The sequence below is a fragment of the Zonotrichia leucophrys genome, chromosome 20, assembly GCF_028769735.1.
Source record: "Zonotrichia leucophrys gambelii isolate GWCS_2022_RI chromosome 20, RI_Zleu_2.0, whole genome shotgun sequence".
In the NCBI taxonomy this organism is placed as follows: domain Eukaryota; kingdom Metazoa; phylum Chordata; class Aves; order Passeriformes; family Passerellidae; genus Zonotrichia; species Zonotrichia leucophrys.
Genome location: NC_088189.1, coordinates 6741159 through 6756905, shown reverse-complemented (window position 1 = coordinate 6756905; position 15747 = coordinate 6741159). Strand labels below are relative to the sequence as shown.

The 15747-nt window shown below is 42.8% G+C and overlaps 1 protein-coding gene across 7 annotated transcripts in view; it reads right to left on the bottom strand.

Moving 5' to 3' along the window:
• Positions 1-15747, bottom strand: part of ZBTB46 (zinc finger and BTB domain containing 46) — a 48401-nt gene that overhangs the window by 20826 nt on the left and 11828 nt on the right. For all 7 annotated transcript variants that reach the window (XM_064729836.1, XM_064729831.1, XM_064729837.1 and 4 more), the window contains one exon: positions 11075-12041. In XM_064729836.1, coding sequence (XP_064585906.1) covers positions 11075-12008 — 934 coding nt within the window. In that variant the 5' untranslated portion in view covers positions 12009-12041. The remainder of the gene's footprint in view (positions 1-11074; positions 12042-15747) is intronic.

Here is a 15747-nt window from a genome sequence, read left to right as displayed (position 1 = left end):
ACTACAGACATCTGTCAGCCCCTTGGAAAGGGCTATGGCACAAATCAAAGTAATGCAATGTACTAAAAGTATCCAAATGTTAATGTGATAATTTATTTTCAAAGATCTAGGAAGAAGCTGACAGTAAAAAGCATTAAACCTAGTCCAACAGCTGAACAAAACACACATGCCATCCCAGAAACAGCAAGGAAAGGCTCCATTTTAAAGACTCCATTTACTTCCTTAATTAATTACTTTAATACACAAACCAGTTTTTTCTCTTGTATTTCTTCTCCCTGCTTTTGTCATTTTTTCTCATTACAGCTTAAACTCAGCTGTTACCAAAGTACCTCCTCAGCGTCTGCTTCTCTCACACCACTTATTTCTTGTTTGTTCTGTGTTTTAACCTTCTCACTAAACCCCCAGTGGGGTTTCCCAGACTCCCAATGCTATTATTCTCTTTCATAGTTCTTTTTTTTTTAATTATTTTTTCCCCTTTTCATCCTTTATTCCTGCTCTCTCATGTAGACAGTTGAACACCTAGAAATCAGGAGCTGGAGAACTAAACCCATGAGAAAGGAGTGAATAAAAGCCATACAAGGTTGCATCTGCTGCTGGAAAACTCAAAGTAGAAACAAGCTTTATTCCCAAGAACTAAAGGCAGAGTTTTGCAAGGTGTCTTTTTCTCAATATTGTTCTTTTCATTACAGTCTGGCGGTAAGAGGGGATCAGAAATCTGTCATCTCCTCCTCACAGCCCCGTTCAGGGTGGCAGGAGCACAAAGCAGGGACGTGGTGGCCCCAGTCTCTGGGGCTGTGTGACAGAGGTGACCCCCAGCAGTGAGGGGGAGCCAGCCACAGGCACAGGAATCCTTCAAAGGAGGAGAACAGCGCCTCACCTACCATTTACAGAGCTTTGAAGCAGCTCCTGCGTGTTTCTCCGCCTGCCTGGCAAATTTCAGGAATCTTTGAGGAGCCCTCCCAAGCTGCACTGGAGTGCAGGGGTGGTTCATGAGCACACCTTCCTCAGCACCTGGAATAAACTCCCTGCAAGCCCCACAGCCCCCAGACACTGGCACTTCAAGGCACCTCCACAAAAACCTCCTGAGCCTTTTCTGTAGCTGACCCCACCTGCAGGACCCAATTTGGCAGAATTAGGTGGAAAGGTGAACTGGAGGGCAGACACCTCTGGGGACAGGATTCCTGCTGTCAGCAAGGCAAGAACCCAGGAAAATCCAGTCGGGAGAGAGGAGCAGCTGGACCTAATCTGAAGCAGCATCACCATCAGACAGGGGAGTGAGAAGCCATCCTAACCTAGGGCAGCATCACTGCTCTGTCACCTGGAGTCATCTTTAAGAACTGGAGAATAAATTAGGTCGAAAGTGACTTCAGAGCTATTTTAGAGTAAGATTCCAGTGGCTTGTACAGCCCAGTTGTAAATATCAGCAGATAAGACAGAGTACAACTTCCCCAGGTCCTTCCTCCACCTTCTGACCACTTTGTGAAGAATCTCCTCCTTCCACCCTGTGAGAATCTCCCTTCCTGTAACTCATCCATTACCTCTCACCCTTTCTCAACCCACATCTGAGAAGGGTCTGGCCCTGGATAATCCACCCACCCCCTTCTCTTCTCCAAGATTTTAAACCAAGCTGTCTCAGGCTCTCCTCACACACATCATCTTGATGGCCTCAGCTGCTCCTGCTCAAGCTTGTCACAGTCTTTCTTGGCTTGGAGATGCCCAAAGTGGATCCTGTGCTCCAAATGCTGTTCCTAAGGCAGGCAGCCAGCCTTCCCTGGCTGTGAGGGCACACAGGCTCCTCCTCAGCTCCTTACTCACCAGGAGACATTTTCTGCAAAGCTGCTTTTCCTCTCCTTGGCTGCCAACCCAGACTGCTGCACAGGGTTATCCTGTGCCACATGCAGGACTTCACACTTGTCTTGGTGGAATTGCTGCTGTGCCTGGCACTGCTGCCTTCCAGCCAATCATCCCTCCCAGCCTGGTGCCACCCAACATCCCAATCACCACACTGCTGTTAATGAACAAAGGCAACAGCATCAGGCCTGGAAGCAGCCTAGGATGGATGTGGGGCAGATGTTTTGGATCTCCTGCACACAGCTGGATCATTTTTAATGTGATGGAAAACATATTTTTATTTTTCTGTTTACAAGCAGAAAGGGAAGAGATCCCAGCATCAGCAACTTCTCCCATGCCAAATTCCTGCACCCTCCCCTCAGTGGCACCAAGACTACACATATAGTTGTGATTGAACTTGAGACAGGAACTAATATGTTAAAAATAAATTGATTTATTTAAAAAAAGTTATATTTAAATGCAGATCAGTTCCCCTGTGTGGTTCTCTACATGGTCACACAGAGATTTTCACCGGAACAACTGCAGGAGAGCGTGGGGGTGCAATTCAGCACCAAAGGAAAGTGGGAGCCACTGAAGCCACTTAAACTCAGCTTTTGTTTCAGGTGCACTGACAAAATGTGACCCAAAAAAACTTAGGTGAAATAAAAGACTTAATTTTCTGAGGTTCTTCAACCTATCTGGGTCAAGTATCTGCCTGACAGTTGATTTTATCTAGAATTCCAGGGATGATGTTTCTTGTGTAAGTTTAGGAAGGTTTGGCTTGATCTCCTTCTGTACAAAAGGCAATTAATTTTTAAACTCTCAGGGAAAAAAAAAAAAAAGAAAAAATAGCTTTCATTTCATAGTGTGGTTTTTGATTGGGAATTAAAAAAAAAAAAGAGCACACAAGCTGGCAGAAAAATGACAATCTTTTACCAGCTGCTAAAAATATCCTTGAAGTTTGTATTTCAGTTCCCTCCTCCTTTCTAACAGAAATCTTCCAAAAGTGTTTCACAACTCACTATTTGTTAAGCAAACCCCAGCATTCTCACCCACTGCAATATTTACATGGGGAAGTGATGCCATGAGCTATATTGGGTTTGATTTGCACTATTTTACAACCATAACAGCAGACATGTGGATACAATAAATGTGCACAGCATTCAGAATCAGCTCCAATTTCCTCAAGCAGGAAACAATCAAGCAAACATAGATATTTAACCACAACACATATGATCATTAAAAACTCTCTTTATGTCAAAGGCTGTGAGATATCTTAAGTGAATCCTTATGGAATCTTGGTATCCTTCAGGCTGTGCTTTCCCAACCCTCTTCTTTCAGGTTTGAGCCCTACCACAGCTTCTCCACCACCACTCAAAGCAGGGTGACCTGGGACTGTCAGGATTTGAGTTCTGTAAATCATTGCCCTGCAGGAAAATGCCAATTTCCACTGCTGCTCCTGTTTCTGGAGGGCTCAGAAGGAGCCCATGCCAGCTCCAATATAATTTTCCAGCCTACAGCCATAGGATGTTCACTCTCTGTGTTTTACCAACAGAAACATTCTCCTCACCAGCTCTAGAACACTCCTGCTAAAATAAACCAGCCTTGTTCTACACAAATATGACCTGGTTTTATGTTGCTATTCCTGCAGCATGTTGCAAGCACAAGTGTATCCCCATCTTTGTCTTCCTCAAAACAGTAATCAGCATACAAATAACTGGAAAATTCCCTCCACTCCTCCAGGTACCTGGAAAAAAAATAATCAATTTTCATCCCTTTCCCGTAATATTTGTTTTTCTACCATTGAATCAAGTTCTGTAGACTCTTTCCTGTGGTCAGCAAAAGGAGCTCCTGGCCCAAACCCTGCTGCTTTTTGCTGCTTCCCCACCTCCTATCAGTGACCTCAAGTCAGCTGTTCCTTGGGCTACAGAGCAAACCTGGCAGCTGCTGATCTTCCTAAAAAAGATAGAACTGAACAAATCCAAAAAAGAGAGTAATGGTTTAACCAGGTGAGTTAATTGTTTTAGAAACAATTCTAAAGTGGGATAATAAAGTATCCTTGGAGCAAGGAATGACTGGGCAGTACAGAAATACCTTAAGCCACTCTTCCTTCTCCAAAATATGCAGAGAATTGTAGAGTAACTTGAGACTATCACTTTAACAGTACTGCAAGCTTAACCTCTTTTTCCAAGTCTCCTAATTCAGGCAATAAAAGGAGTGACACTGTTCCCTGCTGCTCCTCAGGACAGAGGCAGACACAAACACGAAGGGACAGAAATAAAACATTCAAGTACCACATTAAATATGAATATTAGCACTCGTGATATGACAGAATGCTGAGTTATAAACTCTGAAAATCCTCAGAACAAATATTTACCCTTAGAAACAAGTGCCTTGGAAAAAAAAAAAAAAAGAGAGAATAAAAAATTAATCAGAGACCAGTACTGAAAAGCTTGGGTTTGATTCCCAGGCACTGCATCTTAAGAATTCATTCCTACTACATTTTAATGCAAAAGCAGCACTGCAAATAAGGAAATTAAAGTCTTGAACAGGGCTGATTGCAAAGTAGGAATAGAATTTATGTTAAAATGTTAAAAGATTCTTGATTTCTCACTCATAATTTCAAAATAAAGAGCCGAAAAAGGGGTAAAAGGTTTTTGAGAAGTTGAGATCTCCCTAAAGAAGAGCACAAGGAATAAATAAAATAGTGAGAAGAGAGAGGGGAAATGCCTCTGATCTCTGGAGTTCAAGCAGATTAACAGAATCAGAACTGCTACCGGGGGGGGAGGAAGAGGAGGAGGAGGGCTTGGGAGCCTGGGGAAAATGGAATGCAGGGTGGGGAAAGGAAACAGACACTGAGCATTGAGCTAAAGCTGGTTTAGGGTGGAACCATTTTAAAGCCAGGGTGTAGCCAGGGAGTAAGTGTGTCTGGGTTTAAAGCAATGATTTTAGTTTCCAAACTTGAAAATAACCTGACCTAACCCTTCAATAACAGAAACTCCAAAGTTACTCCTGCAAAGATTGTATCCTAATAGCTCCATTAGCCTGTAGCTCTGGTGATACAGAGACCCTGAATTATTCACTGAGCACCCTCTGCTAAATTCCCAATATGGGCACAGATCAGTGGTCTTGGGGGTCAGGGATTTGTTTTTTTCCTTTGGTTTTGCATTTTGAGGCAACTTTCAGCCACCTCCACACAGCTTCAGGCACACCAAGAGTTCCAGAGAGGGTCCAGGAACCTGGGCAGCTCCTAAGCCCAAGGAATGCAGGCTAAGCCGATTTTGGGCTAAGAAAGAATTCAGGGGGTGGCACAAGAGCACAGAGCTGTAACCCCTCCATGCCTGGCTGCATCACTGGTCACCAGGCCATCAAAACATCTCCTCCTCAATTGTAGCAAAGATTTTAACACCTTGCACCATAACCGCAATGTCATGGCTGTAAAAGAAGGTGGGGAAATGCAGTAATTAACTTAATTTTCCAAGTAGCAGGCAATTTGTAGTTTACTATTACCTACCCTCAAAAATACTCCACCACCTTTCCAATAAACTGTTTTAATCCAAAACATCTATCCTGCTTAAGAAGTGATCTTTCCAAAATGAGGCACAAAAAAGGTCTAAGCAACAAACTAAAAGTAGGAAATTATTAAAATTGGAGCCTGTGTTGGTTTTTAGGACATCAGACATTTATCTGACAACTGAAGTTTTAGCCAGCCCAGTTTTCAGTCATGGCTATAAAAAACCATTAACACTGGAAGTTTTCCCATTGCAGCCAGGACTCAGACCATGGCAGGTAGACTCAAGACTCCCTCTCTTCAAAGCAAAATCCATTTAAAGGAAGAATAACTGACTGTATTCTGTCCCAGTGACTTTTCTGGCTGGATAATTTCAACTCTGCCCACTTCCAACACTTCTCTTAGCACCTCCTTCAATACATTCACTTTTTTCTTGTAGAACAAAACAAAAATCTTTAGGAGTTCCTTAAACACCTGAATCCTGAGTACCAACATCACTCATCTTTCCCCCCCTTTCTCATTTTGCAAAATCTGGATTCCTCTGTTGGACCAATATGTTTGCCAAATACCACAACAGGAACAGGGGAATTTTCAGGGGAATTACTTATTTAATAATGACTTGCAAATATGAATCAGGGGAAGATCTGAAGATTTGCTGATAAAGGGACAGAGTCACAGGAAGCCCAGCAGCTTGCTGAGAAAAAACCAACTTTGTTTCAAGAATAAAATCATCCTGTACTGAGGCAATCCACACATGAACCTGCCTGTACTCAGGTCCAGAGACCTCACCTGCAGAAACTTAATTGAGTTCATCTGGAACAAGCTCTTCCTTGCCTGCCTTTGAAACCTTTTGCAATGTAAGCTCCCAATGTGATCCAACTGCTCGGCATCTGTGCTTCCCAACAGCTCCTGTAATCATAATTTGCTCTCTGGAAACCAGGACAGAAGAAGGGATGGGGAATGTTGAGGAGAGCAGCTGTCTCCAGGCTTCCTGGGGAGCAGAGCTCCTGCAGCAGCACTGCAGCCACACGTGTGGCTTTGGAAAGGCAGCAACTGCAACAGCTCCTCACCAGGAGGGAGGAAACTTGTGCATAATTAAAGATTTTGATGGGGAAAACGTTAAAGGAACTGTGAGCTCTGCAAAGTCAGGAGGATACAGCAAAGCCCTGCTTGTCCTTCCCATGGAGGTCACCACTCTGGGCTTACTCAAGTCCTGAAGCTCTTAACAGAGCACAGCAATTCCAATGCATGTGTTAAAGGAAAGAAAAGAGTTCCCAAACTGTGGTGCCTTTAGAAAGGGCTGCTCTGTTTTTAAAATAATTAGCTTCATTTCACAGTCAATTGGCACACAGAAATTCACTTGCAGCTTTTGGGTGCAAACACTCAGAAGATGTGTGGGAGTATTTCCTTGGAAATAAATTCCTGAATCATAACTACCATGCTTGAACTAACACATTAATAAAGCCGTCAATAAATTCTTCAGAAGACACCCTTCAAGTGACAGTTTTCCATTACATGAAGAGGCAAAACCAACCAACACTTTGCTGGTTTAACAGTGAAGATATCCAGTCTCTTTTCCAAACACCACCTGATCCCATAGTCCTCAAGATGTGTAATCCTGGAAAACTTTTATCCAGCAAGGTTAAAGGAACAGGAACCAAAGGCAAATAAAGATGTTCAAGGCACAAGACTACTTCTGAATTTCATAAGCATCTTTGATATGAAAAATAACAAAAACTAAAAAACATGTTTCTGTAGAAAACCTCTAAAATTGGAGAAAAAGGCATAAAATAAAAGGCAGATCTGTTCTTCTGGGAAGTCCATGGAGGAAATTCTTCTTGGCTCAATTATGAAGAAAGTTATTATTTATAAAAGCCCATCCTTCAGTTTACTTTGGAGAACTGCTGCTTCAAGTTAATGTGTCTTGATGAGGAAAACATATATATGAATGTTTCCTACGAGGAATGACAGACTGACATCCTGAACAACCCAAACAGGATGAGAAATGTGTTTGATGCTAAACAGACAGTCCAAATTAATAAATAGAGACTAGCATGAAAAGATGGTGCTCATCAAGCTTTGTGCTTGACTGACACTGCCTGAGAAACTGAGAGCTGAATCACAGCCCCAATCCTGCACCTCAGTTTTGCATTTGCATTCTTCTGCAAATCCCATTTGATCACTCTTTCTTGGAAGAAAAAGACAATCTTCATGGCAGACATTAACAATCTCTTGCTATTTCCATTATGTTAGATTAACATTAATAAGATTACTCCAGACACTCCTTTTTATTTTAATCTCCAATGTTGTCAGATTCCAAAACTCTCAACAGCACCCCACCAGCATATGGGAAATCAATGGATTCACAAGGAATTTTCTTACCCTTTCAATTTAAATAAAATCTCTGTCTTTTTTTGAGATATCATTGATTTGTATTTAAATAGTCTACTTAAATATTTGTGATGCTTTAATACACCTGCCTGTACTGATAAGAATGTTTTTTTCCCACTGATAACAGCACCACTGCTGAGTGTGAATGAGCTGAGTTGTTTCAAAAGCCAAGTTTCAATAACTGCAATGTACTTCTTTGCAATGTAACAGGAATTAAATAATCCTATATATAATAGAGGAGTAGGAAGTATATTTTCAATTTGTGAATATCTGTCCCAAATAATCACTGTATTTAAAGGGTGATGCAATGGTTACTTGCAAGTTTCCTCTTCCAAAATGCTGCTGAAATGCAATGCTGTTTGCAACCAAGATCAAAAGAGTACCTTACACAATTTCAGGAGGAAGACTGAGCTTTGAAGAAGAATTCTCCTTAATCAGCTTTTGCATTTCCAGAATGCAATGTCTGTGTCAGCCCAGCAGTAGAGAGGCATTTGTGAACCACCCCAGTGAACCCAGCAAGAACTTTCAGCCTTAGCAAGCAGCACCTTAAAATAACTGATAGGATCAGAAAAGTGAACAAGCCTCAAAGAACAGAGAGTTCTAGGTAACTTTCTTTCCTCCCAGTGACTTCTGAAAGAACATTCAACACCCATTTCCTCAGTGAGTGAGTAGCTTTCCATCTTAGCTGTGTACATTGCTGATAGGGATACTTCTAAATAAATGAGGTAAAAGAGAGCGCCAGACTATGAAGTCTGTTTTCAAAAATGAAACCTGACATGACTAAATCAAAGACAACTTCAAGCTGAAATTTAAGCACAGCCCAAATACTTGTTATAAGCATCTGCACTGTGTCATTACCCATTTGCACACAAGAAAATCAATTATTCTTCACACTTAGGAGTCAAGTCTGCAACAGCCCTACAGCACTGCTGAATTCCAATAGGAGAGGGAAGAATCTGGGGTACCAAAATCCAGCCTAAGCACTACCCTGTAGCTCAGGATATGAAGTTTGCTGGGAAAAATCTCCCATCTGCTGGATATGGGAAATACCCATGCAAGAGCAGAAGACCCACTGCTTGCAGTGCCCCAGACAGGGATGTTTTTGGGGTAGCAGGGTTGCTTTTACTTCACAGTGAAAGATCAGCAGCCTCACCTGAGTGCCCATTTGATTTTCCCCAAACCACAGGTTTATCACAACCCAAGAGAGAGAGGCTGCCTGTAGACAAGGTGTCCAAGGTTAACCAAAACTGAACATGTATGGATCTCAAAGCCTTTGAAATCATACTGAAAAAATCCCCAATGACACCACAACCTGCCCTACCACACAGGCAGGGACAATCCCTGCTGCTAAGCCCACATGCACCCATTCCACAATTTCAGGCCCCACAATGCAGAGGAACCTCCCAGTCCAGCAGGGCAGAAATGAGAATTTCACCTGCATTCACCTCTCCAGATGGCCAATCTGGGGAGCCCAGGAGCAGCTCAGTCTCCACAGCCCCACCTTGTTCCTCATGGACACACTGCTCTCTGCCAATTGCCACTGCCAGCACAGGCAGCCCCCAAACCTGTTCATTTTTCATTTTGGACAGCAAGAAGTCTTGCTGCTCATTTTTTTCTTTTCTTTTACCAGCACTATTGCTGGAATATTGAAACTCTTCCCCCAACCATCACCATTCAGTTGCCCTTTTCCCACCACTGAAACCACCTCCTTTATTGGAAACTGCATTTAAGGCAAGATTTGGAACAAATAATTTGATGTGCCTGCTGACATGCTGTCTCAGCACTGTGCTGAGTCAACCCCCCGAGCCATCTTCCTCTCATCTGAGAGCAGCCACTGCAATTTAATTCCTTAACAATTAGGAATTAAATAATCTAAGTTTCATTCAGCTTCCAGTAATCTCTGCTGTTGTGCACTGTATTCCATAAAGATACTCAGTCTGCACCCAGCTTTCCAAGAGGATCAGAGCTGCAGCTCTGTTTCTGCAGCCACTCCAAAATGTGTTCCACTGCAGGTACCTGTCCAAACCCACATCCCTCAGACAGCACAAGTGATGGAGCTGTTTCTATGGGATGCCATGGAAAATGAAAAATAGTTGCATGAGAACAGAGACCAAGCAATCCATGCTGAGTCTTCACTCAAAACAAGGATAAAATACATGCATTGCAAAAATTGAGATTCTTCATAAATCACTGTTGCCTGAAATTATCTTGCATTTTTCTTTTAAATGACGTTGTTTAGATTTTATCATCAGCTAATTAGAATAATTACATGCAATTATCTTGCTGCAGCAGATAACCATAAAACATAATAAATCTCAAGACATTTGCAGAATTACTGTTCAATGAAAACCACATTTAAACTCCAATATGTGAGCAACTTCAACCTCCTTTTTCAACCCATAAAGACTTTTAAGACTTTCAGTACACTTTGTATTGCTTTTTTAATCCAAATTTGGCAACAGAAAAGTCTATAATCTCACACACCCTTCTCCTGGCTGACATGGTATGCAATGAAACACAGGCTAACTCACAGCACAAAGTTCTTGAAGTCAGCTTGAGAGAGTTTACTAACACTCCCATAAGTCCTTAGAAAAAAAACACCAAACTCCTAATCCAGAAGCATTCCTGAATCTATTTACTGTCACAGATTAGTGAATCAAACGGGCCAGTTATCTTGAGACAAAAAAAAAAAAAACTACCGAAGATTCAAAGGAAGTCAAGAAAACAATTTTCTTGCTGGCTACACACTTTAAACGCAGCCACTCGTCTCAGACCACAAGCAGTCACACATCAAAATGCACTTGAAGCCATAGTGATGCCTCAGAAAAACATGTTGTTCTTGAGAGTTACCAAACACTTATCCTGCCATTACCAGCAAGAAGCTATGGTGGTTTTCTTACCCAAGAGAAAGTGACACCTGAATATCAGGAAATTCTGAAGATGCTATCGGTAAGACTAAATTACACCTGCGTGTGTGGTGTAATTACCTCATCAATATACAGTGAAAGGAAAATTCTTCAACCTTGACATCAATGTCCACACCTGCTAAAATAAATTCTTTTAACCTTTTCTCTCATTAATTCCAACACTTAGTGGTGGTTTTGGGGTGATTCATGTCGTTCAAAGCCAAAACAAAACCACCACTTTTACAGGAGGACCAACCTCCACTGAGGCTCCTGACTGAACCACACAGTGCTTGGTGCTTCTCTTTTGCTGGCAATACAAGTTTCTACATTTTTGTATTTCTGGCAAGCTCCTATTCCAGAGGCTGATAAGATCATCCCATAAACAGATCTAATTAACTCAACATTTTCATCCCCAAAAACTGGAAGAATGACTTACTTGGGTCTCGACTGCTGTACGGCCATCCTGAGGCAGGCAAAAGGGGCAGCACAGGAGAATTTGCCCTGCTGTCATCCTCCACTTGCTGTGTTATATGTCTGACAGTTTCTTTGTTTTTCCTGTTCTTCCTGCGGCCCGTGGGCTGCCAGCCATCCCCTCCTTGCTCTGAGAACCCACTCTGTATTGCACTATCCTTGGCAGAGTGCAGCTCACCCCCTCCGTAGTGGGACGGGGACACCTGCTCCTCTTTGATACGCATAGACCCATAGCCCATGTCACTAGCCCAGAGAGACTGGGATGAAATGTCTTCGTGGCTGTCTGCTTTTGGCTCTTGATCCTCTTTGCCATAACTGCTCCCTCCCTCGTGGCAGCTGGCAATGGCTGAGTCCCCAGAGGAGTTTGCTGGGCTGGTTCTCCGAGCCAGCCACGGGGATATACTCCTGCCAGCCACCACTGCCGAGATCAGAGCGTCCGTGCTGCTGCTGGAAGGGGCTCCCAGCTCATAATCAACGAGGTCCTCCGAGGCATCAGACTTGATGCTTATGTCCAGAGCTGCTTTGATGAAGTTGTGACAGGCCTGCACGATGTCTGTCATCTGCAGGTAGCTGGCGGCCGACATCACCTCGATGACGTTCCTGCTGGTCAGCGCCAGGTGCGCCGAGTACATGAAGTCAATGATTGCCTTGAAGCCCTGGGCGGTGACAATGTCCAGGTGGGTCACTGTGGCCTGGTCTGAGGTTTTCTGCACCTGGCAGTAGAGGGTTTTGAAGTAGCGGCTGCTGCCCAGGAGGACGTTTTTGTGAGCCTTGAAGATCTTGCCCTCCACGATGATGCAGACGTCGCACAGGATGCCGTGCTGCCGCTGCTCGTTCAGCTCCCGCAGCAGGTGACGGTAGTGGGAAGCAATTTCCATATCTTCCTTTCGGTTATTCATCTGGAGATCTTTATGTTTCCTCTTCCACAAGTCCTGCAGGGGGAAGGAAATGATAGGATTACAAAATCCAAGACAAACCTCGGGTTGTACCAAAAGAAGCAACGGGTTCATCTGGGAAGAGTGCCACAAACACAGCTCCTGCCTGCAATGCCTCCACATTCATTACAAAATGCACCTTACTTTGGCCAGACTTCAAATAATTTACATTAAAAAAGACTAGATTTAAAGCCAATCCTCCAGCGGCTCGTAACATCCCAGAGCAAATGTTTCTTTAAATTACTACAAACTTGTAAAAAAAAATCCATCTGAAGTAAGCAGAGAAGAACAGCTGTCAGTTTTTACTGTGAATTTGTTGAAATCTGGTTTTGAAAGAGATACTGCACTTGAAACCATGCTCAGATGCCCACAGCCTACTGAGGGGCACACTGTAACACATTTTCCTCGAGGGAACAAGCATTGTGTGCAGCACACAGAGGAGCTGAAATCCTCAAACAGCAAGAGCCAATTGAACCAAGCACTTCCCTTGTTATACTCCCATGGAGGGGCTATAAAAATAGTTTAAAAGTCACAAGAGCAACAAGCAAATCCAAGAAAAGTTGTAAGTCCCCACCCAAACTAAACTGGCAATAGATCACAACAATGAAATTAACGTTATTTGAAGCTGAACTACTTACAAGCAATACTTTGCAATAAACCTGTTATTTCCTTGCTTTACATCTCCAAGTTTACCCTGCAGCCACCCCCAGATACTGAGTAGAGAACTTCTCATGATCACCTAAAGAAAGAATCCTTATGACCAACATGAAGCTGAGAAAAATTCACAGGGCACTTGATCACCTTTCATAAAATTTGGCAGTATTATCCAAAACAAAAGGCTAGCTAGTGCCAGCAACATATCTTCAAAGTTATGCTCCAGATTATCCTCCTCTTACACCCCTAAACAGAAAAAAGGTCCTAAATGTTGACAGCAATCAGCAGTGTGAGGATTTTCAGATCGAATTTTTTCCAGTTACAATCTTGGCAACTCCATACTTGCCTTTAATTCCACAGCTTTACAAACCCTCTGGCATTCAATTCTGCCATTTTCTCTAACTTACACCACTTTTTTTGTAACTTACTATCCAGATTTATCTACCACAGAACAGTGGTTTAATAGTCCAACTATTTAAGAACACCAAGGTGAAGGATATCTTACTCCTTTCTCTCAGAAGCTTAAAATTTGTTCCAATACAAAAAGTCCCAACTGTAGAACTGATATGAGTGTCCACATGTCAACACACATAAACTGGACCCAGTTCCAAATGTTATTATTATGTGCAGGCACACTCATCAGAAGCCTGGGTTTAGCTACTTGTTGTTACTTATAAAAACAAGACCTCTGAGGTCGTACAGCCTTAAAGCACACATGGTTCAGGGTTAGCACGGGCTTTAAGGAGGAGTTTCCAGCCTGGAGCACCTTTCCAACATGCACAGAGCTCACACACAAGCTCAGCTCCATCTGCTCCCACTGGCTCGCAGCAGTGGGCAGCACAGCCGAGATTCAGGAAGTTTCCTTGGCACATTCAAGTGTGTTTCCTGGGCTGTGGAACACAGATCCACAAGTACCCTGCCCCCTTCCCCTGCCCTGTGCTATTATTATCATTGGCAGGAGCAAAATAGCTGCAGTTGAGTCACCGTGGGCTGGAAAAGCACCTCCCAGCCCACAGAACATCCGTGAGGAGGGATCTTCTAGAGAGACACCTGAGGATTCAAAAGTTCAAGCTATGCAAGACTGCTCCAAGCTTCTCCAGTTCTGCAAGGATGGAGCTGCCTCTCTGCAGCCCCAAAAATCCTAATTTGCAAGGCCAGCTGGTCCCTGGTCATTGAGAAATGTCTGCTTCCCTCTAGAGAGGAAAGACATTCTTCCTACAACACAGGTAGGGTGAACTGTGTTCATCCCCTTCAAACCATGCAGCTTTTCTGCAGAATTAAGCACAGAATGCACAGAGAAGCCAATATTTTCTTCTTTTTTTATTGAACTGAAAGAGGTCAATACCAGTGCAGCTGCACACACCTATTTACCACAGAAATCTGCCCAGAGACCTCAAACCAAATCCTCACCCAGACACCACCTCTGTCTCAAATAAACAAAATAAATCAATGAAAATCAAACCAAGAATCAAGGCTGGGGAGTATGGAAAGAAAAATAAATTAATTTTCAGGTGTTTGGCCTGAAAAGGTTGTGATGGCACCAGTCAGCACAGCATCTCTCTAAGCCAGGCTCTGGAGGTGGCTGCCAGCACTTCCCAACATCTCCATGTTGGAAAGAACCACCTCCTAAGGCAGAGTGACAGCTCAGTTTTGTCTTTATTCCAGAAACCACTACTGCATCTACTTTTAGGAGTTGAAGAGTCAGCTTAGTCCCCTCAGGAAATATGAATTGCCACATAGGATAAAGTGAGCTGTCCATCACCAGTCGTGTCTCCAACAGCTGCCATATCCACACAATTCAGGGGAAGATGGAAGAAAACCTCAGAGCCCACAGTGAGGAAAGAGTCAGAATGTTCTGGATATGGCATTTCCTTTCACTGTTCCTTCATGGATATTAAAATCCATATTCCAAGACACCAGCTCCTTGGAACTGTGGGGAGGAGGGACAGGAAATCTCCTGCAAGGGTAATTTTCTCTTCCTCAACTTCATACAGATTAGCATCACAGTATTTGTCAATGTCTCCACTTGCTCTTGTGAATTTATTGCACATTTTTCCTTCTTGAACTGGAAATAGTCTTGAACTGGAAATGGTATCAATTCCTTGAGATTTTATTTCTTTGCTATCTCATACATTTATTCAGTTTAGTTCATTGGGTCAGGTCTCCCCCCCACTGATAACATTCACTTCAGATACATCTTGTCCTTTTTTAAGCTGCCTGTGGCAGAAATACAGAATTTCAAATATGTCTCTTGCTACTTTTGGTTTACACTGGAGCACTTTGAGGTTCAGGCATTGACATGGATGGATGGATGGATGGATGGATGGATGGATGGATGGAGCTCTTGCCCATCTCTTAGGAAATAGAAGATAGAGAAAAGACACCAGGGAATTTTTACTAAACACAGGGACACAAAAATCTCTGCAAGACTCCTTTCTGACCACTGAGGTGGGCACATTACAGCTCCTTCAAGCAAGCAGTGAGGTGGATACTCCTGTGTTCAGTGTAATCAATAAAATGTAACAGTTTCCAAATCAAGAATTATTACTGTAGATGTCTTGATCTTCCTCTGTCACAAGGTCTGCTCCCTCACACCCATCACTCCACATCCAACATCTGTCACAGCATTGCACCTTTTAAACAAGAGGTCTTTAGGGGAGAAAATTAAATATGCCTCAAATTCAGAGGAATTAATTAGTTTTCTGTCTACCCATGTCAAACCAGAACATCCGTTTAATGTCAAGGATCACCAGGGAATTAATCCAAGTGAAATTTAAGGCAATTTGCTAGTAGTTAAAAATTCAGGAAGCTTTAAAACCCTGTTCTTGTGTTCCAATTTCACATGCTGTTTTGTGGCTTGTTGATGGTTTGTTTTTCTTTTTTTTTTTTTTTTCCCTTTCCCTGGTAAGGATATTTATTTCCACTTAAAAAATGTTGTGGAAAGATTTCTTCAGAAAAGCTGTACCCTTCAAACTTCTGCAGAAGCACAGTGAAGATGGAATAAACTGGAGATTTCTTAGAAACAGACCTCAAAGATTAATGATGTCTT